Genomic DNA, 24,781 nt, shown 5'->3' on the forward strand with positions numbered 1-24,781 from the left:
TCTAATAGTTGATTATTGCATTCGATGGATATTTGTTAGTAAATCTAGTATAAGAGTTATTATATTCTGATTGCTACCCAAATCTCAAATCTCAATAAATCTCAATAAAAAAATTGTTTATCTGAAACACGCATTTGTCATATGATATTAACAGTAGAAAAAATGCCTAAGATAAATTTAGAAAAATAAAAAAAAATAGGAGATTTTAAAAATAAAAAATGTCCTTTTTTTTGAACATACTCGTACATAAATTTGGCGATTTTAATTATATTAAAGTTTTTTAATTATTATACAGGGATATTTTCATATTTCGCGCCTTTAAAGTTGCATTCGGAGCGGCCATTCGGCCAAGTCCGTGCATCTTCGAATCAAGTTTATGATAGTTTCCATGGTTGCTTTCGGAACTTCAAACGGTTATGTTCAGATTCATTTCATTCATTTTATTTGAAAAATATCCTGTCTATTCATAACATACCTTTTTTATGCAGTAAAAATAAGCGTTAAACACCATTCACTCTTTGCCCACTGGAAGCACAGAATATTATTACTATTTTATAGTATTTGTCACTTAGCAGCCTTTCTATAATGATATTGGCACAGAAAAAAATGACGTTTACAGTTCACATGTCTCACTTCTTTATTAATTAAACACTTTTATTATTTGTAATTACTATATAATATAACCTATATTGTTTTGACACTTGTATCCGTTTGAAGTTTCGAACGCAACCATGGAAACTATCATAAACTTGACCCGAAGATGCACGGACTTGACTTAATGGCCGATCCGAATGAAACTTTGAAGGCGCGAAATATGAAAATGCCCCTGTATAATGGCTTCTCCTCTGCTGTTGTGCAATTCGGGTAGCAGTCAACTTGCCATGTATGTAAGCCCCAGCGTGTCCACCCTGTATATCTGTACAACTTTAAAGAAATATTATTTGGAAATAATGTATATTTGTATGAATATAAACAATGAAATATTTTCTTCACCCAAGAAATTGTTTTTTTGTCAAGAAAATATATAAATATACTCTCTAAATATGAATCAGTGAAAAAGTCACCGATTGAAATAGTAGTTACACATTTCACTGTTTAATCAGTGATTTCCGACTTATTCGCTAATCAATTTAGTGACACCAGAGTAAATCCTTAGTGTAAATTTTGCTATAAAAAAATACTAAAAAAAAAAAAAACGTAGACAATCGGACAAAATATAAAAACCCGTGGGGTCACAGTTATCCCAAGTGTGCGTTGAGGATGTAAGTCCTGCACTATATATCGTAATTATAGCATTATAATAGCGCAAAATGGTGATATCGTCCATTGCAAGTTTTTACATTATATACCGCATAATTGTGCAAACTATAACATAAGAATTTAAGCTTATAACGCTATCACATTGTATTTCTTCTTTTGTAATATCGCGAGGGTTCGAGTAGTGAAAAATCCATCACAGAAAAATTAAAGATAAGGTTTTCATCGATTCCAGATGAAAGATTCACCGTAAAAAAATTAACCTTGCCAGTTAAACTTTACATGAATCGAAGATAATTTCCGATTTTTAACTTTTCCTGGATAATCTTTCGTCTTATAATCACTTCATTTTTATTCGAAGTGTAGCGAAAATTACGACGCCAGTGCCATCCAGCGTCGTTTAACTTTATTAAATTAGAGAGAAATGGGGATTCCCATCTGAAAGTTACTTTTTGCGCTTTTGCTGAATAGTATTAAGTAAGTTCTAATTCGTCTACAATTGTGTCATTTATTTCGGTGAAACTTTCGCCGAATATATTTAATTTTTTAACGTTGCAAGTTTTACCTGCAGCAAATTTTAAAGTTTCTCTGTGATTTTACTTTGCCTCTTTTCCGATTACTGTTGAGGAAGCCGTCGACGACAGCAACAAAATTTAACTTCTTTTTTTCTGTGATATTAGAGCATTATCATTTCGTACAAAGCTGCGGGACGTGCTTGTACGTTATCATACTGCGATTTCTTGCAATATAGAGATTTTGCGAGATTATTGTGTGATATCTTTTTCTTCATGTATAATACCGAAACCGGAATTTTAAAAATTTGCTGTAATTCTAATTTCCATTTCTGGGTCTTATCGATTTTTCTATTGTGTTTCTATTCTAAGAAAATCTACACACATTCTCAGAAAGAATTTCAAACTACAACTTATAAAGATAATTTTACTAACTAGGAAATAAGTATTTAGTCAATTTCCTGTATTTTAAATTTTGATATCTGAGTCTAGACAGTTTTAAAGTGCATTTTTGTCACCAGAAAGTTTCTAAATACCCTGAAAAATGTATTTCATGTTCACGTAGGTGTTAATTTTTTTTTTCGAAAACAGGGGTGGATTAAATAGAAATTATCTCATAGAAACAGATTGATTAAAGTAAGTGTAGTGTGTCTTAAATTTATAAGGGCACTTTTATAAGGTTACATTTATAATGACAGACTTGCAATTTTTTTGGTTTATTTTTTTTTTACTTCAATAAATGGCATTAAATTTTGTAAATGTGTTACAGAGTCGAATTGACGATTTTTCTCAAAATTTGTAGAGATCGCAATAGGAAAAATTTGAATTATTCGTGTAATCGAAGCTATATTTATAAAGAATTACCCGTGAAGAAATTTTGGTGTGGCGCCGCTCGGGCCTTGATCTGAAAAAATGTGGGCCCGATAGGGTAATCTGTTTAGCGCCAGACCGTAAATGAAACTTTACACGACCGCGTCCAGATCTGGGTATCCAAAATGTGGACCCGATCTGGACCAGATATGGCCCCTTTAATTTTTTATTTCCATAATTAGTAAAATTTCCAAAGTTTTTATATTAATATTTTTTCAACTTTGCATTTTACAAAACTTCAAGTTTTCAATATTCTTCATTATATATCATTATACATTATATCTCATTTTTGATATACTATATTACATTTTCTGTTTGTATTGCTTGAATTTATCGATAAGAGTTTGCATTTTGAAGGAAACTATTATGCTTCGACAAACAATGTTCAAATTTAGAGCTATCACACACACACACACACACACACACAAATGAATTTTAATGATAAATATTTATTAATCTTCTTAGTATTCTTTTGGAATTATTTTTGTTTGACTAATGCACGTGTGGCACGTGGAGTGAGATTTAAAAAGCGAGGTTATGTTCGAGAAAATACAAAAAGAATTTAATTTATAATGTTACTAATCCGAAAATTCATACATTTGGTAAAAGGTAATCTCTATTTTCAGAATATCAGCAACAATATATAAAATTCTAAAAAGCTGAAAAACATTTTATTATTCACATAAATAGTAAATGCGCTCAAAATGACGACGCTTTCTCTAATACATTGCTGGTAATCTTCAGATATAAGAAATTTCACCAACAATTCTGTGATTCCGAAATCACAATCTACTATTTGCTTTCGGAATTTTCAGTTTTATGAAAGAAATACAATATCACGACAATAGAAAACTTGAAATAATCTTGTCTAACCTAACCCGACGTGGTTCTGACGCGAGATACATCATCTGCCCCCTTGGGGCCACATGTGGAAAATACGATCAGGCCCAGATCGGAACTCGGGAATAAGTTGGGCAATTTCTGCACGGGTAGTGGTAAATCGCATTCCCGTCGTTCTTAAATGCTATTTTTATCCGCTTTGGCATTAAATCATTAGGATCCTAAATGCTTGCCTCAATAATTTTTTATTTATTTGCTGTTAGGGATAAAAAAAAATAATTCAAGGCTGAAGATCAATTTTCGACTTTTTTTCAGAATTTAAGTCTCTTAGAGAAGCTAATTTTTGTGATATGAGCAAATTTCCTTCTCTTTTTATTCGCACACTATATTTAACAACATAGTTACTTTTTCTCATTTTTTTACCGTTCTAGTTACTTTTACGAGTCTAACTTTTTTCGATAACTTTTCTGCGAGATAAAGGTATTTATTCCATTCTTATTACAATAATACTTCGAGTCAACAATAATAGAAGTGGACAAAAGTTTGACGGATCTGAAAAGCTTGAAACTCTGAAATAATTGGGGCTCCATTTCTCATAATCAATATTTTTATTATTTGTCTTTAAGCAAAAGAATCAGTGTTGGTAATTCCCACTGAATCATTTCAGTGCACTGAGAATAAATTCGTAACTCCTCCTTAATTCATTGTGCAGTGAAACTTTGAAACTGGGCCGGTTTTGGGGGTGGAGGAGTAATAAATAAAAGAGATTGACTTTAATAATTATTATTTATTGGAAAGCAAAAGTATTTCGAACGAGTATAAGTGTACATAGCAAGACATATAAAACGAAACTGCACGCGCACAGGCGTCAGCGCAAAGCAGACATGACGCGAACAGAGCCGTAACCAAATAAGGTATCGTAGAGTCTCTTAGCTCAGGACAGTACATATTATAGATAGCATTGAATAGGCACATAAATTATTCTTTATACTCCCCCTAATTCAGTGCCTATAAAAAAATAGAAATAAACTTACGCATCAAAAATCGTAATCAAGATCAAGTTATAGGTGATTTGCATCCCTAACAAAGAACGAATCTTATGAAAAGAGACTTTAGGTTAGCTTTTGTGAACACATCAGCTAATTGCTCTGTTTTAGGGACATACTTAATATCTATAACATTCATCTCATACTTTTCTCTCACAAAATGATAAGAAACATCAATGTGTTTCGCACGCTTGTGAAACACTGGATTTTTAATCAATTTGATGGCACTTTGATTATCAATACACAATGTCGTCGCACTGATTTGGTTTTCACTTAATTCTGAGAGCAGATACCTCAACCACACTATTTCTCTTGTTGCGTTGGATGCAGCCACATACTCAGTTTCAGTTGTCGATAGAGAGACAGATTTTTGTCGTTGACATGTCCAAGTAATTGGACCTCCACACATCATGAAAACATATCCATTCTTTGAACGTCTGGTTTCTGGATCAATGGCTTAATCAGCATCTGCATATCCGATGAGGGTTCTATTTTCATAATCCTTTGTGTATTTGATTCCAGTATCACGCGTTTCTTTTAAGTATTTGAAGACACGTTTTACAGCATTCCAGTGAGTATTATTGAAATTAGTCTGAATTCTGCTTAACAGATTGACGGCAAACATTATGTCCGGTCTTGTTGTGATGGCTGCAAACATCAGATATCCGATTGCTTCTCTGTATGGCATTTTACTTTGAAAAGTGACATCACTTTGTTCACCAGCAGTTATGAACATCACGTGCGGATCAGCTGGTATGCTATTGGTATTTGCGTCTTGCAGATTAAATCTTTTAATTGGAGAATCGATGTAACTGGTTCCATGAAGAAAAATTGATCTATCCTTTGAATCCTGCTTAATCTCCATTCCCAGATAGTATCCAGACTCGCTCACAGTTACTTCAAAAACACTTTACCATTCACTAAGAACCTTTAATAGAGTTTTATCATCTTCTGCACAGATAAGACCATCGTCCACGTAGAAAACGAGAATCACCGCCTTTTTCTCGAGTTCAGCAACGTAGACGCACTTATCAGCTTGACACTTCTGAAATTTAAAATTCCGAAGAAAGTTGTAAAATTTTCGATTCCAGCAGCGTGGAGCCTGCTTAAGTCCATACAGAGCTTTTTTCAGCCTACATACAAGATTCGTCGATTCCATGACTCCGTCGGGAACATCCATTAAAAATTCTTCTTTTAGATCTCCATGAAGAAAAGCTGTTTTTATGTCGAACTGCGAGATTTTCAGACTTTGTTACAGATAACGGAAGTAGAACTCGTATTGTGTCATATCTCGCAGTTGCAGCAAAGGTTTCATCGTAATCAACACCTTCAACTTGAGAAACACCTATAGCCACAACCCTTGCTTTGTAGCGTTGAATACTCCCGTCAGGATGCCTTTTCACTTTGAACACCCATTTTGAACTTATATTTCTTTTTTCAGGAGGACGAGAGACTAACTCCCACGTTTTATTCTGATTCAATTCATCTAATTCCTCGTCAATAGCAACTTTCCATTTGTTTGAATCAGGGTAGCTCATCGAATCATTAAAAGTCTGCGGTACATCTGTTTCGACAAAATTAGGTTCGTAGCGATCGTGTGGACGCAAAGTTTCTCTAAAACGTAAAACACGTACATAAGTTTCTTCCAGATGAGTGTCTTCTTTCTCCACAACTTCTTCAAGTGGCTGCCTGTTTTCATCTGATTGAGGGTCCTCGTTCATGTCCTCTATTTCAAAATGATCCATATTTTGGCTGTCTTGTTACGCCAAAACTATATTTCGCCCAGGAAGTTTAACTTCAGTATGCTCGTTAAAGTTTACGTGTTTAGAAACTGTGATTTTTTTAGTCACTGGATCAAATAATCGGTAGTTTGTCGAATTCTTGCCATAACCGACAAGAATCAGTTTTTTTCCTCTTGCTTCCAGCTTGGTTCTTCTTTCTTTCGGGATAAGCACGAATGCTTCACTACCAAACAACCTCAGATGGTCAAGTGTAGGTTTCCTGCCATACCAAATTTCAAACGGAGTTGAACCATGAGTCTGAGTTGAGGAGGTTCTGTTCAAAATATACACAGTAGTGTTCACTGCCTCAGCCCATAGACTTTTGTGTAAATCTCTTGTGTACAACATAGATCGAGCGCTTTCTACCACCGTTCTGTTTTCTTTCTCCAACCGGGTATTTTGTTCCGGGGTGTACAGCGCCGTCGTTTCGTGTTCAATTCCATGCCTCGAAAAGAAATAGCAAAATTTATCATTGACAAATTCGGTCCCGTTATCCGAACGCAGAGTTTTCATCATGTTACCGAATTTATTTTTGGACACTTTCGCGTACTGCTTAAAGCAATCAAAACTGTCCGACTTATGTTTCATAAACATCACAAAAAGTTGTTTGCCATACTGACAACCCTCACAGAAAAAGTGATCTATAACCGAAAAATCGACACCTTCGACAAGATTATTCTTTACCATCTCAGACAGAGATTTTACATTAACCTGTCCAAGGCGTTCGAGCCACAGTTTTAAATCACCACGCGAGACCGCATTTACTTACGGAGCTATAACTATACGAAACATCATTGTGTACAAAATATTTGATTCACGGATCGCGTTCGCCACTAATTTATCTCCGTCGAACACTTTAGCGAATTCCTTATCTTTTATTACCATAAAGCCTTTCTTCGTCAAGACTCCTTTAGAAACCAAATTTCTATTTAGATTTGGAATAAACAAACATTCTCAATGGTTGATTCATACAATTCTCCATCGATGAGTTTCTCTACTTTGACAGTACCAATACCTTTGATTGGTTGCGCTTGATTGTTGGCGACGGTGAGATCCTCCTTTTTGTTGATTTCATTAAAATCACAACAGAACTCGCGGTGATGAGTCATATGAGCGGATGCTCCACTGTCCATTAACCACTTTTGTTGATTTGTCCCAGCTATTGTTAACAAAGCATCTTTATTTTCCACATTAAATGCCGATGCATTTTTTTGTTTTGACTTTTGATCATTCCCACTCTTCTTGGTACTGCGACAGTTACGAGAAAAATGCCTTTTCTTCCGACAGGAATAGCATGTCACTTTTCGAATGTCAAATTTCCTGTCTTTGGATTTTTCTTCGGGCTAGTCCTTAGACTGAGAGCCACTGGATTTACTTGACGAAGCAAGAAATGCAGTTTCCTGCTCTTCGCATGTAATCAAACTAGATTCTTCGTTTAGAAGCCTGGCTGTGAGATTTGGCAACGTCTGTTTATCTTCAGCCATGGAGAGCCATGTTTGTCTGAAATTTCTATACTTTATTCGGCAGAGTGCCGATAACTATCGTAATAACGGCAACGTCGCTTAAAGTCTCTCCACTTTCTTTCACTTGTCTAGCTAAGTTCTTGACTTAAGCCACATACTGCGTGACTGACTCATTCAAGTTCATTTTTACCTGATGAAAGCGTTCAATAATCAAAATTTTGTTGAATTCTGATTTTTGATGGTACACTGAGTCTAGCTTATCAAGTATACCTTTCGATGATTCACAACTCTCGATTAGTGTGATCTGAGATACATCTATTGAAGCTGTAAGGGTAAACATGGCGATCGCATCTTCCTTCACCCACTTCGTACGACCCTACTGCAAATACCTATATAGGTGCCTGTAAAGGTCCCTAATAGGATTCTATATAATCATCCTATAAGTGACCTATATAGGATCCTATATATGGTTACCTATATAGGTCATTATAGGTGCCACCTATAGGAAATGAAACAGCTTTCTGCATAGGATCCTTTATAGAATCCTAAATGATTCTATGGTAAGGGTATGGGTTTCTTCTTTCTAGATTAGAATCCCCATAAGATCCTATACAGGTTCCTACTACTAGGCAATCACATAGTCAAAAATAACTTCTGCGCAGCTGTATCTGCTATAGGAAAATACTACGCAACACTTCCGGTTCATCATCTGTCCTATATAGGTCACTAATAGGATTCTGTATAATATCCTATGCAGGAAGCTGTTTCATTTCCTATAGGTGGCTCCTATACTGACGTATATAGGTGATCCTACATAGGATCCTTTATAGGTTACTTATAGGACCCTTATATAGAATCCTATTAGTGACCTATATAGGTATTTGCAATAGGGGAGCTGCGTCATTCCCTGCAGCAAGAGGAGGTTGCGTTTCACTTCAGGAGGAGAGTTCATAAACACCTTTAGCTTTTAATGCACATAACATTTGAAACCGCCACTGCTGGTAATTTTTACCGTCGAATTTATTTATCGACGCTACGTTGATTCTTCCCGACATTGTTCACAAACAATCTAGGTTTAAACTGCACACATCAGGGCGTGAACTGGGCCCATGACCTAATAAATAAAAGAACTTGACTTCAATGATTATTATTTATTGGAAATCAAAAGTATTTTGAACGGGTATAAGTATACATGGCAAGACGTATAAAAGGAAACTGAATGCGCACAGGCGTCAGCGCAAAGCAGACATGACACGAACAGGGCCGTACCCAAATAAGGTATCTTAGAGCCTCTTTGCTCAGGACAGTACATATTATAGGTAGCATTGAAGAGACACATAAATTATTCTCTATAAGGAGGTGGGAAATCATGTAGATAGAGTGCCGCTTCGTAGAAAACGCTTTTGTTGTTTACGCCTGAGCGACCCCCGCTCACCTCGCGCAGCTCCATTTAGTCCTACTTGCGGCGCGGCGTCAATTCTCGAAAGAAATATATCAGGGGGCCCTCTCTTTAGGGTTCACTGTACTTTCATCAAGTTAATTTATTTTCTTCGTCTTTTATTTTAATTCTAACCTGATGGTACATTGATTAAATTATAATTTCAATAAAAATATTAATATTCATTTAAATTCAACGTCTACGTACATAAAAAAAGACGGTTATTCATACCGTAATTTCGATAGAAATAGTAATTTTTCCGTGACACGCGATTCGTACCGAAAAAATCCAATTATTCGTACAGAAATTCTGGACTTTCACTTTCGGTTCTTTTAAGATAGTTTCTATACAAAACATTACATATCTAAAAAAAGTTTGTCTATAATTTTAAGAATTAACATTTATTACAAATGATGTAATTTTGACTGAAGAACATTATTTATAGTGAGAAAATTTTAAAACAACTGAAACATTTTTATAACCGGCTCTTACCAATTTTTAAAAAGCTGTTGAATTTTAATAATTAATGGCTTATTGTCTTCCGGAAAATATTTTCTACTACTCTATTATTCCCAAATTTAAGAGTTAAGTTTCCTATAATTGAAATTGCTTAAACAATTTTTTGTGAAGATAAAACTTTACAAAAAAATAATTATATTTGCAGATTATTTACTTATTTTTAAAATTGTCACCAGTATTGTTGTAGAGAATGTTTTCTGGGAAGAAATAAGCCGTGATAAATTAAAATTCAACAATTTAAAAAAATCATTAAAAATCTTTAAAAAAATATTTGTTCCTTTAGAAGACTTTGCCAATAACATCATTATAATTTTTTAAATCATAGAAATTTCTATTTCCCAGAGACTTGAATTTTGGCACGAAATCTGAATTTCAATTTATTTGTGTATTATCTGTAGCATAATTTTATTAATAAAGGATATTCATTGAAAAAGGATTTGATTATACTCTACAGAAACGCTATTTTATTTTAAACAATAATCAATTACATTTTTTTGCATCAAAAATAAAGGGACACATATTTTTGGAGAAAGTACCATTTTTGTGAATCTCCTTCAGTACTCATTAAATATCTCGATGTCTACGGATCGGTCTTGTTATTCTACATCCACCTTTAGTAGTCATCGAAATTTTACGCCATTTCCGTATTTTTCGAATAGTTTTGTGTCTAAATGTATGGAAAATATTTTTAATAGAAACAACAACAAAAAATTAATTTGTAAATAACAGACATTTTTAAGGTAGAACATTTTTAAGTCTATTTAAAAAAAACTGTGAAGAAGTCTGTCATCTTCTAAAAAATGCTTAAAAATTCGGCATAACTCACGGAAGATCATGTTTCAGATGCAAAATTAGTGCACGAATCAGTAGAAGAGCACAGTATTGAGCAGCTGAAACGATGTCCTAAATCTAGAAACCAATTATTGAAAGGAAAAAACGTGATTTAGTGGAAAGGATAGTTGTGGTTTTGTATGACAGGTATAAATATTTTCTTTAATACGAGATTTGCAGTTCAGAACTTTGTTTCAGTAAATATTCAATATTCATACAAATATAAAATAACACAATATTATATTTTCTACTTCTCTTTTTTAAGTTTAGACAATAAAAAGCTATTTGTTATTGATTTCCTGGCATAAGGAACAAATTTTCCTTCTTTTATATAAACTGGTTATGAATACATAAATATAATAGTTTTGCGTTCTCAAGTGAAAGTATTAAATAGATTTTATTTTTATCAAAAAATTTAGGAGGTTCGAAATCCCGATAACAATGCTTCATTTAATATGTAAGAAAATGTTAGCAAACAAAGAAAATATTAATACCTACCAAACACAACCTCAACTAACCTTTCTACTGAATAACTTTCTTTCCTTTTAAAGATCGTTTCCTATATTTTATCCATCGTTTAAGCTGTTTAACACTGCGCTCCTCCACCGATTTGCGCACTAATGCTCCTGGAACATCATCTTCCGTGATTTTTTCCGGATTTTAAAACATTTTTTGATGACGACAGATGTCAACAAATGTAAATAATAAGCTTGCCCGCCACACTTTTCGCACTTTTTTCGCAGTTTTTTTCTGAATATACTTAAGAATTTGTTTTCTTTAAACTCTGATTTATTTACACATTTTTTTTCATTGTTGTTTTTATTTACAATATTTTCCATACATTTCGACACAAAACTGTTGGATTAAAGATTTCAGCTAATAATTTTTATCATTTCTAAGTCAAATATCACCAAAAATGTATACTTTAACATTCTATAGTAGCGGAGGTGATAGTTTCAAGGTCGCTGAACACCCAGCTTATAAGAATAATTCACCGCTTCTTACATCTCATCATTTGAATTTCAAATTTATCGTTGCAATTTTTATAATCCTACGGATTACAATTTTCGTTGTAGTTGGTCAGAAGCGTTTGATTCCCATATTTTATTTAATAAGAAAAACAACAGATTTTATCACCAATTAATTACGTACAACCTGCAGATATTCACTTAATTAAATTAATTAAAATCGAAGTACAAAACGATTTTGACACTTGTCAAACGTCAAATATCACTCACGTACCGTTACATTAGTGAAAACCAACTCCAATTTTTAAGAAAGTACTTAATGCATGTCCCGAATGTATTTATGAATAATTTTAATGTGGTGTTACATTTTGTTTAATACGTAACTAATTATTTATGTCATAGGGAATATAATTATTTACACTCTAGCATACAATGCAACACGTCTTGGTCAAAAGCTTCGACACTCAGAAGACGTGCGCAAAATATACGTATAACCAAATTCTGAAAAAAGGTTAAGTTCCCGAGGATTCACCGCGCATTTCAAATAAATAATTAGTTACGTATTAAAAAAAAATTTAACACAGCATTAAAATTGTTCATAAATATATTCGGGACATACATTAAGTACCTTCTTAAAAATTGGAGTTGATTTTCACTAATGTAACGGTACATGAGTGATATTTGACGTTTGACAAGTGTCAAAATCGTTTTGTACTTCGATTTTAATTAATTTAATTAAGTGAATATCTGCAGGTTGTACGTAATTAATTGGTGATAAAATCTGTTGTTTTTCTTATTAAATAAAATATGGGAATCAATTGCTTCTGACCAACTGCAACGAAAATTGTAATCCGTAGGATTATAAAAATTGCAACGATAAATTTGAAATTCAAATGATGAGAGGTAAGAAGCGGTGAATTATTCTTATAAGCTGGGTGTTCAGCGACCTTGAAAATATCGCCTCCGCTACTATATAATGTTAAAATATACATTTTTGGTAATATTTGACTTAGAAATGATAAAAATTATTAGCTGAAATCTTTAATATTAACTCAGCTTCAGAATAGACCTTTTTATTCTAGACGTCGACAGTGCGCACGTGCCAGGATTTTACGTCATTTCCGTATTTTTCGAACAGTTTTGTGTCGAAATATATGGAAAATATTGTAAATAAAAACAACAATTAAAAAAAATGTGTCAATAAATCATAGTTTAAAGAAAACAAATTTTTAAGTATATTCAGAAAAAAAACTGCGAAAAAAGTGCGAAAAGTTGCGACAAGCCCATTATTTACATTTGTTGACATCTGTCGTCTTCAAAAAATGTTTTTAAATTCGGAAAAAATCACGGAAAATGATGTTCTCGGAACAAAATTAGTGCACAAATCGGTGGAAGAGCGCAGTGTTAAACAGCTTAAACGATGGATAAAATATAGGAAACGATCTTTAAAAGGAAAGAAAGTGATTCAGTAGAAAGGTTAGTTGAGGTTGTATTTGGCCGGTATTAATATTTTCTTTGGTTGCTAATATTTTCTTACCTATTAAATGAAGCATTGTTATCGGGGTTTCGAACCTCCTAAATTTGTTGATAAAAATAAAATCTATTTAATATCCTTATACCAGGAAATCACTAACAAATGGCTTTTTATTGTTTAAACTTGAAAAAGAGAAGTAGAAAATATAATATTGTGTTATTTTATATTTGTATGAATATTAAATATTTACTCAAACAAAGTTCTGAACTGCAAATCTTGTATAAAAGAAAATATTTATACCTGCCATACAAAACCTCAACTATCCTTTCCACTAAATCACGTTTTTTTCCTTTTAATGGTTGGTTTCTACATTTAGGTCATCATTTCAGCTGCTCAATACTGTGCTCTTCTACTGATTCGTGCACTAATTTTGCACCTGGAACATGATCTTCCGTGAGTTATGCCGAATTTTTAAGCATTTTTTAGAAGATGACAGACTTTTTCACAGTTTCTTTTTAAATAGACTTAAAAATGTTCTACCTTAAAAATGTCTGTTATTTACAAATTAATTTTTTGTTGTTGTTTTTATTAACAATATTTTCAATAAATTTCGACACAAAACTGTTCGAAAAATTTCGGCACGTGCGCACTGTCGACGTATAGAATAAAAAGATCTATTAGAATGAGCCATGGCCATATAACGGAATGTTCAAGAGTTTCACCACTCGGTTTTTGGCTATACACCATATTACAAAACATTATTAAAGATTCAAAAATGTTTCAAAGATTTAAAAATATTTAAAAAGATTTTGAACGTTTTAGAAAGGCGTGTTTATCATATTTTAAATATTTCATAACAATTTCACAAAGATGTTTAAACTTTTAAAGGATGTAAAGGGTTTCAAAGATTTTGAAAAGGTTACAGTTCACCAGATTTCAAAGATTTAAAAATATTTGGAAGATTTGAAAAGGTTTCAAAACATTTTCGAAGATTTTTTTTACTAATTATAGATTTTAAATAATTCAATGATTTCAGCGAATAAAAAAGATTTCGCAACCAAAGATTTAAGAAAAATTTCCCAAAGAAACCACGTCCCGAGAATTTTCTTGAACACATTCTAATATTGTGTTACATTGTTTTTAATTCGTAACTAATTATTTATTTGAAATGCGCGGTGAGTCCTGGGGAACATTACATTTTTTCAGAATGTGGTTATACGTATATTTTGCGCACGTCTTCTGAGTCTCGAAGCCTTTGACCAATCAGCGCAAGATCTCGAGCGCGGGAGATTTGGAAACCGAATTAAAATCGCCAATATAGTACTTTTTAGCATTACACAGGTGCACTACTAATTTTTTCTCCGCTTAATACACTTTGTCTGCTTTTATTATCAACTGAACGAATTGCCGTAACTTATCTCTTCATCATCAGATGGTTTCGACAAGCTTGTACCTGCCCGAGAGCTTTTCCTATTATGTGGAAAATACGTTTAAGAACGCGTATACGCGAAGGGAGTACAGCTGGGTGTAAGAAGAAAGTAAGATCGGCAGCAGTGCCGGCATCGTGGAGATAGCCAACGTTTCCTTCTTTGCATAATTTTACCGTAGTGAAAGGGGGCGCGCCAAGCGAGAAGAGTTAGCAAAGCAGGGTGGAAAAATTAAAGTAAAATACTGTTTGATAGACACTGTATAGGGGAAGGTGCGAATAGAAGCTTGATAAAAAATATAGAAAGGGAGAAATACAAATAAATAAATATAAAAAATTCAAAACATAGTGAAAAAAAATCTTATCGAAGGAGCATAAATATTTTGGGAGCGGAAGTAGGAGAAGCGATGGGAGGTAGGCGAATTAAGAGGAAGGACTGGGAAAAAAGAGCAAGTAGAGGAGGTCGAAGTAGGGTAATAGAGGGGTAGTGGGGGAGTAAGAGGAAGGAAAATAAAGGATGAGAGGGGAAGATTTGAACGAATTAATTGACGGCTTAAGGACATGTGGCACAGCTAAATACCTATATTACCGACCTCACTTTTTCAGTTCACTGAATGTTTTTTTAAACCTAGGAACTTTTTTTATAAATAAAATATCGAGCTGAAACTTTGGAAAATGTATTCGAGTACAATAAAGTACGTTTAGGTACTGCATTTTGGTAGGAACTTCAATAAAAATTATTTTATCTTTTTTCTGAACCTCGACATTTTTTGAACGTTCCAACTTTTTTTATACATATAATATTGGTCTCAAACTTTGAAACATGCAAGAGCCGAAAGAAAACTACGTTTAAGTACAAATCTTAATAATAAAAGATGTAAAAAAAAATTTCAACTATCAATTTCATCGGCATCAGCCGGTAACGTTGTACACGAAAATACGAACCCTCTAGAGCCTCGTAACGTTAACGTTGTACACGAAAAAACGAAGAACGTTACCGGCTGATTCCGATGGAATTGATAGTTGGAACGCTCAAAAAATGTCGAGGTTCAGAAAAAAGATAAAATAATTTTCAGTGAAGTTCCTACCAAAATGCAGTACCCAAACGTACTTTATTGTGCTCTAATACATTTTCCAAAGTTTCAGCTCGATATTTTATTTACAAAAAAGTTCTTAGGTTCAAAAGAACATTCAGTGAACTGAAAAAGTGAGATCGGTAATATAGGAATTTAGCTGTATCACATGCCCTTAATAGGTTAATAAACTCTTTTTTGTAGATGCGCTGTGTCTACTTTTAGAATTTTTTAAAAGTTAAGATTAATTTTTTGAGAATTGTAACAGATAGGAACTATTTTTAAAATAAATTAAATTTTTTAATTCACACTTATTTATCTCACAATTACAATTAATTTTGAAACACTTTTGTTCCTATAATATTTAATTTAGCATGCCACCAAAAAAATTATGATTGGATTAGAAAAATTACAATAAAATTTGTTTTTAAACTTCTCGAAAATTTGTGTATAATAATAGGAAATTCAAAATCGGACAGTATTAAACCTACAATCTTGCGAAAGGAATTCAAATATTTTTGTGAATAAAATAAGAAAAGAAAATGCTCTAAAACTTTTACCCTACAATTTAGTATGTACATGTATATTATTTTTAAATATTATATAAATTTATACATTACATTTTAAAAAATTTTTAAATTCAAACGAACTGACGGAAGTAAATTAAATGTTTAAGTTTCCTAAAACAATTCGAAGGTCATTATATGGTTTTGAATTACTAAAATAAGATAAGTTGTGTTAGTTTTACGCATGTTTATTTTGATTATTATTCATGTGGTGTAAGTTTTGTTAATTAGATCTGTTCAAAAAAATAGACACTTTTATTTTTGTACAGATTTTTATGTCAATCGCAGAAGAAAAAAATTCTAAAAATATGAAACAAGCAGGTGTAGATTTTGTCAATTCTGATACGCAGATTCAAGTTTTTTAGATGAATAGTGATTATCTCCTGGCTCAATTTTGAATGGCTGTATGTCACTGAAAATAAACTATGAAAGTTCTGAAGAAAACATGGTTTCGTTGATGCTTTCTGTGCGCAATTGTGAAATTTAGAGCCAAAAATTATCATTTCCTAATAAGCTATTAACAAAAACGTAGGCAGGTGTCATCTCCGAAACAAGGGAACGTATATACATGATTTTCGAAGCAAATTACACGTTTTTGGCTTCTGATAGTGTTGTATTTATTTTCAATGAGCAAAAACCTGCAGTTAAATGTTTAAAAAATTATTTTCTTCTTGGAAAAATACAAAAGACTTTACAATAATCGAGGCCATTGTATCCCTTTTTTTGCATCTGGGCTTAGGAACTGTATAAATTGCCGGTAACTTATAACTTTTTTTAAGTTACTTTTTTGTTACTTTATATTTTTTCTGAATATCTTTCTTTTGATTGATTTTATACAAAGGATGACAATTTTATAAATTGCGCTCGTAGAAGAAACAATAAATTATCGATTTTGCGTTTGAGCGTTGGTTTTAATTTGCTCTGTAAATAAGCAAACTTTCTTTTTGGACATATTGCTTCAAGGGAATCCCAACCTTCGAAATTGAGTTTTGTATGATTTTAAAAGTTTGAAAAAAGACTGATAATAATGTGCGACAAAAAAAATGTAAAAGAAACAAATAATTCTGCTGATCTAATGATTGATTTGCTCGAACCACCAAAATAACCTGAAGAAAATTGTGTACCTTGGCCAGGTTATGCAGAGTTCTTCGATTTCCACTCGAAGGAAGGGAATACTTACAAACTAAAGTGCAAGTTATGTGAGATTTCGAAAATTCTAAGTGGTTATGTTTTGAAGTATAATGCGGACGATACAGATATTAGGTTATAGTTAGAGATTATTTTGATTCCGAATATTATTCGTTAAAAATATTTGTCTGATAGATTAAAATTTGTACTATTTTCATGAAAATCCGTTTAACATAGTATATAGGATAAAAGTAAAATTGATAATTGATATCACCATTTCAAAGAAATTTCTTAAACAACACATTTCAAAATGCCAAAATTTCATCACCTCCAACCATGGCGAGTTTTTGACCAAATTTATTGAAATTTTTCGGGTGAAGTATTATTCAATGAAACTAAACCTTAATCAATATTTTTTATAATCAACGGTATGTGTAAATGTTTGTATTTCGCTGATTGATTATTGGGTGCACCGTGAAAATCAAGCGACAAAAATAATCACAACTTAAGGGCATGTGATACTTTGAAAGTTATCGATTATACCAGTGTAAGACTTCAACAGTTTTTTCCCACAATAGTAAATATGTTATCTGAAAAATTTGGAGAATGATAGCGAAAATGCCAACGGACGTCCCCAAACTCTTCTTCTCTTCTTTTGTGCGATAATTAATTATAAAAAATTAATTTTGCTAAATTTTACCAGTCCGTGTACATTTTGAGGTTATATTTGTTTTACAATTTTCCCAGATAAGAAATTAGGTAAGTGTGGGATATGAAAAGTAACTCTTAATGTTACTTAAGTTACTTATACTAGTAACTGTAATTGTCACGAGTTACTTTTTTGAAAATTAACTGTAACGGTAGCGAGTTACTTTTTTTGCCAAGTAACGTAACGAGTTACTTTTAATATGGGAACTTACCCAACACTGGTACAAGAGAAGGTTGTATTGCACATGTAGCAGTAGTGTCAGCAAAGTGACCAGCTGAAAATGCGGTTGCCTCGAGTATCGTGAAGCCTTTTGTATTTTTCCAAAAAGAAAATAATTTTTTATACAGTCAAGTGCAACTTTTGGTCCAAAAATCATGTCTGTACGTTCCTTAGTTTCAGATATGACACCTCCCTAATAAATAATTCTCTTAATTCGCATGAAAAATATATTTGAGGAATTTATAAGTTGTGTCGTTTGGCACGAGGTGAATAAATTCTTGAAAGGTTAGACTTTGGTGCTGAAGCAATTTTTCTACGTTTAGGTTACGCGCACTAACAAATAAGTACTGCTAACCAAAAAAACTTTGAATAAATAAGAAAGTTCATGTAATTTACCATTATAAAAAACTAAAATGATTTGCAACTTCGTTGCCTGAGGATAATTGGCAGCAGTCACTGTTACAGTTATGTTAAATACGACGTAGTTTGTAGCTTGTATATTTTTAATAATATCATGAAAAATATCAATGTTTAAATGAAAAAATGTTTTTGAAAAACATTCTTGGATTTTTTCATACATTTATACATAATACAAACAAACTGATACAAAAGGCTGAAAATGTGAATACACTACTTCGTGCCAGAAGAGTCCGATCTGAATAAAAAATCCGATATGAATAAAATTGCAACACGTTGAATAGTATGAAATATTCTGATCACAGAATTTTTCATCACAGTTTTCAAAATGGGAAAACTACCTTCAACAATGTAAACATGTTTTAGGGCTTCAAATTAATCACATGACACTTGAAAATTTCGCGCTCTTTATAATTTATCCAAAAATACCCTTCCACAGGAATGTATGCAGCAGAATATTCATATATATTAAACAAGCATTAAAAATAATCAATTCAGAAGAAACTGTTCCTTGATTTTTTTTCTCTTTTTTCGCTCTCTGATAATATATAATACGTTACCCAAAAACTACCTCTAAGTTATGCATACCCTCCCCTCGTCATCAAAAACGTTTTAAAAGTTGGAAAACCACCTTGAAAAATGCAAAAATGATTTAGAACTCAAAATTGATTACATAGCACTTCAAAATTTCCATTTCTTCATCATTTTCCCGAAATCTACCCTTCCACGTGAATCTGTGCAGCGGAACATATATATGTATGAAAAAAGCATTAAAAATAGTCCAGCTTAGAAGAAACTGTTAGTTGACATTTTTTTGCTCTTTTTTGCTCTCTCATAATATATAATACGTTCCCCAAAAACTACCCCTAAGTCATACATACTCACCCCTCGTGATCAAAAACGTTTTAAAAGCTAAAAAACCATATTGAACAATATAAAAATGATTTAGGACTCAAAATTAATAAAATGAAACTTGCAAGTTTGCAAGATATGGAAAAAAGTCAAGAAAAGAAAAATGTTTCTTTTTGAATGCCCTACAAGATTACCACAACAAGTTTGTTAATTTTTTAAAAAATTAAAAATTTAAATTTTGACAGCATAAAAAATAATGGAAAATCAAAAATTACATTTTTTCATTTAACATTTTCACAGTATTACAAAGGTTCTCAAATATATAAGTATTTTTTCAAAATAAATATGTATGTATATAAGACACCAACCAGCTATGGCTCCCGGTTGAAGTCCCCCCCTCCCGCTCAGTAATTAAAGTTTCGTAGGACTGTAGTTGTAACTAGACGCTCCATCCTAGACGCTTTGAGAGACTCTTTTAGTGAAAAATTGGGAGATGAAGCAGTAGGGCACCATAACTTCGATGTAGAACACGATGCGATAGAAAATTCAATTGAAAAAGTATGTGCTACTGAGGTTAGGGATATAATTAAAAAGTTAAAAAAACGGTAAGGCTGCTGTGTAGACCGTATATCTAACGTTCAAATCGTAAAAAATAACACTGTAAGTGAGAAAATTCAGTTTATGAAAAAACAAGAAAGGTTGCAATAGAATGTTGTGTGTGTTCGTTAAAGTTGAAGGAGGTTTAAAAAAAGGGAATTTATAATCACAAAATTACTGCTGTCGATGATTTGACCTTTAGTTTTAAAAAGTCTGTACACAAGCGTGGGAAATGTACAAAGACCGAGCGCGTAGCGTGAGATAAATATATTATCGAGCGCGCGCTCAGCGAGCCATCAGAATGCGCGAAGCAGACAGATTAAAAAAAATGTTTTCTAATAACTTCTAGAATATTCTTTACCTCTTAACATAAAAGAAAATATCTAACTTAGTTCTCAGTATATTTCCATGACATTCCTAACTCTTGAAATGTCTGGAGTGCATTAAATTAATTTCACTTTATTTTAAAATCCAGTTCTGATATTGTGCCAAGCAAATAAAAGAACAAGCACTTTTCTCATTAATTTTACCTAAAAATTATGACTCTAATGGTAACGCAGATAAAAGTACTTCGGTTTCACTGAACAGTGCAAAAAGAGAAAAGATAAAAAGTAAGAGAAACACGGAAAGGAAAGAGAAGGAACATAGAAGAAAGATAAAAAGCAAAGAAGGGAAATAGAGGAAGAATACAGTAGAAAGAATATTTTATCTTAATATAAGAAAGAAAGGAAGATTGGTTTAAGAAAACTATAGGGGAAAAGGGAAAATGGAAAAGTGGAATGCGTCAGAAGATCTAAGGTGTTGAAAGGAGAGATAATAAAATTACACTCAGCGCGATATACCCACTATTCTGAGTTTAGCAGGATAGTTGAGACTCGAAGACCAGGAGAATGAATTAAGCCGCGGTTACGACCAACTTCGTCCTCTCCCTCTCGTGGCTCTCGTGTCTCAGATCTCCGCAAAGGTAATTTCTCCCCGGAAATTGGACGTACGCTTACACGCCACCGTTCAGCCACCGATCTTATGGCTATACGCAAGCACAATTGCGATAAGATCCTCTGGAATAATTGAAGAGTCTCATTGAGCGTTTTCCGTGCCACTTCTTCCTGATCGACACTTCAGATCGCAAAAAAATAAACATGGGGGCGATGTGAACTGATGCTGTGCATTATACAAATATTATGTAGAACAATGTGCCTTCATCCTAATTTCTGTCACATTTTAAGAGAGATTTTTTTAAAAGTTGTAAATCATCTGCCTGCATATTTTGCGGGATGTTCATTTTCTCTTCCGCCATGTCAGAAAAAATGCATATTCGACAAGAGGAATCGTGTATAAATATGCAGAAGAGAAAAACACGAATTTTAACATTCTTTCCCGGCTTAAAACCCAAACCCTTTTCCAACAAGAATACTACCGAATCAACGAAGTATCTGAAACCAAAAGTAAACGAAATATAGGTTTAGGTACTCAACAGAATTTTTAAACGTTTTTGAAATTTTCTGAAATTCTTCAAAATTAAAAAAAATTCAACCCCGATTTCGGTCACACTCGTCGTCTTTTTCAAGTTTCCCGGGAGAGGGGGGGGGGGGGATATATAAGGATCTATAAGGATATAGAGATAAAAAATAACCTACATCTATCAGAAGATTATACTTTTTTTCAATTTCGGCTTATTTGGAGTTTCCATAATTTTAAAATTCGATTTAGCTTTCTCTTAAAATTTTAAATTAAAAGTATAATGCATATTAGTAATAGCCATTGTTAACTAAATATGACCTCAAATTGCTATTAATACACGAGGTTCTTAAAATTATATGGGATAAAATTGTATTTAGAAGAACCCTGAATCACGCTATAACTTTGAAACAGAGTGAAAAAAAACATTTAACAAAATGTTAAAAATCTTTTACAAAATTTGACAGTTCCAGTTCTGACCATTCGCATGATACATGTTCTTATTGAATGCGAATTATTATACTAAAATTCAATTGAATTCACTTAAACACATGAAATTTTCTTGATTTCACTTAAATATACAGAAATTTCAGTAAATGACCCTGAATTCTCTTAAATTTACTTTCGTTTACTCATCACTTGAATTCCCTTAAATTCGCTTGAATTTTTGTGAATTACATTGAATTTCGTTTGATTCCATTATATATCCGTGTATTTCCTTACCTTTTCTTGCATTTTTTTAAAGCGAATAGGATTTTTTGCATTCATTTGGATTCTCTTGAATGTATATGGGTTCACTTGAATTCCCTTAGTTTTCCCGAATTTAAGATAATTCTATTAAATTATCACAATTTCATTAAATTCCATTAAAAGTTCTCTTCTCTCTAAATTTGAATTATTAAAATATAACTGATTATCATTTAAATTACACTAATTCATCAATTAGGGCCGTCTATAAATCTCGTTACGCAGCAGGGAGGTGGGGAGAGAGTTTTTCTAAACGTCAAGTGATAAATTTAATCCAATAGAATTTCTTATTTTTTTATTTTTGTCAGTTTATTATATAGAGTACGAAAGAAAAATGTTTCTTATAACATTTGTTTTCATTTAAATATTATTATTAATAATATACAAATAAAACAATTTTTTGCCTTCCCAGTAGGAACAGATGGGGTTAGTACGACAATTCATCACTTGACCCTTCGTTGGGGGGGGGGGGGGGGGGGGGGGGGGTGAATTTTGGCTATAGAAAAATGTTGATTCAAAAATTTGATAAATGGGACATACAGGAAAAAGAAAGAGGTCAGCTTCGTAACCAGCGTGACAAAATACTATGAAAATGACACAATGTTTCATGGATAGATATATTATTTTTGTATTTAAACAATTTTAATATAATTGTGGATCACAATAATTGTTTTATAGAGTTAATTAAAAAAACAGATCATTTTAATTTTGTTTCTATCCTTTATGCCATCTGTTAACAAATCTGATTAAAAATAAAGAAAAAATGAAATTAAAGAGGTACTGGAAAGTATGTCACACAGAACCTGATTATTCCTCAAGCATTTTAAAATATTGCCATCAGTTTTATATACCCTATAAAAAATTTAATAAGAACCGATTATTAACAAAAGAATCATGTATTTATGATTGCAAAGATCCAAATTGAGTTTTCTAAACAAAAATCGAGACCAGACGTAATAATACTCATAGTGGCATAAAATTCCGCCCGCGACATCGAAAAGTACAGTTGTGCACGTTACGAGCGAGGCCTGTGGGCCATAACGATGATTTCTGTCGGATTAAACTCAGCGTTTTGTAAGTAGTTCATAACTGGATGCGAAGCAGCAACGTCCGACTTCAACGGCGGTTACTACTGCGAAATGTTTCCACTTGGCAAGAGCTCACTCGCCTTCGACCATTTCTCGCCCTTTTACTTTCTTTTTTGCTATTATTATTTTTCTCTTATTTTATTCTTATCCGATTTAACTTGCTTTAAGACGTTACTTAATTTTGCAAAACGTATCTTATACCTGTCGATATTTCAAAATTCTCCAGAGGCTGAGCAGAAAGTAGACCGTAAAAAGGTCTCCTTCCTATTGTAGAGAAAATCTTGTTTTTTTTTTAAAGGCAACTTTACGATATCGTATTCCTTTACTTTATTACTCGAGATAAAAATTAAAACCTGGTAGTTTATTAGATATCTTAAAGTTAGCGTAATCGACACAACAGACATTTATTTCAATATTGCGTAGGTTCAAATTTAAAGAGGCTTAAATGGAAGAATTTGATTTCGCGGACTTCCCAAATAAAAATGGTAGAAATGAGGCATCTCGAAATAAAGACTTTAGATTTCAAATCAAAAAGTTTATAATGCATAAACAAAATAAATTTAATACGTTTTAAATGAAATATTTCGAATTCCTAGTTGTCTAATTTCAGATTAAAAGAATTAAGAATTGAACGATTTTAAATGCAAGGCCTTCACGTGTTATAGCGCTTGAAACTAATAATTCCAAGCTTTAACTCCTATAATTAACTACTTTTTAATGACTTGAAAATGAAAAATTTCAGATTTAAGCATTTACTGTTTTGGAATTTTGAATTGAAAAACTCATCACTTAAGAAAGAAAAGCAAATTTAAAGCATTCTAAGCTTAAATTTTTAAACTCTTAAATTTCAACATTGTACAATTTCAGATTGTAAGGTTTTAGACAGTGTAGTGTAAACCACTCGAAATTAAAAAATATCAGATTTAAGGTGAATTTGACCCTAGAATTTTTTGTTTTCTGAGAAAGAAATGCAGTCTAGTATTTAAAAAGTATAAATAAATCCAAATAAAGAAAAAATATTTTGTTCGCTTAAACGTTCAAAATTGCATGTATATTATTTTTTGAAATATTTTCGTTCATGTACAACATAAATTTCATATTCCTGAATGGAAAATCCGAACACTAGATTTTACTTACAATGTACGTGTAACATCATCCGCTTGCTGACGGAGGGCGGGACACCGTTGCTCGCTATACACAAATAGGCGCCCATTTCACTCCTCGTCACCTTAGGAAATATTAGAATTTCTCCTTCCGCGAAGGCAACTGAAATTAAAAAAATTTTCCATACAATTTTTGCATAAAATGATTAAACACACCCACACTCACATTAGTTCAGTTATTTATTTTAGTTACGAATAGGTGTAATACCCTTGTATCAACTAAAATTAAATTGCACAGGGTATACAGTCTGTCAAGTTAAAGCGTGGGTGGCTTTACTCGCAGTCGGTAAGGTGTATCGACATGATTTTGGTGTCAAAATATTAAGAAGAGCTCCCTCT

General features: G+C 32.5%; 1 protein-coding gene across 1 annotated transcript in view; it reads right to left on the reverse strand.

The window, feature by feature from the left end:
- The window catches only part of LOC117169071 (lachesin-like), a 388,598-nt gene that overhangs the window by 54,034 nt on the left and 309,783 nt on the right, over positions 1 to 24,781 (reverse strand). The window contains exon 7 of the mRNA XM_033355181.1: positions 24,417 to 24,545. Within this exon, the coding sequence (XP_033211072.1) occupies positions 24,417 to 24,545 (129 nt within the window). The remainder of the gene's footprint in view (positions 1 to 24,416; positions 24,546 to 24,781) is intronic.

Source organism: Belonocnema kinseyi, chromosome 3, assembly GCF_010883055.1.
Source record: "Belonocnema kinseyi isolate 2016_QV_RU_SX_M_011 chromosome 3, B_treatae_v1, whole genome shotgun sequence".
NCBI classification, from domain to species: Eukaryota; Metazoa; Arthropoda; class Insecta; order Hymenoptera; family Cynipidae; genus Belonocnema; species Belonocnema kinseyi.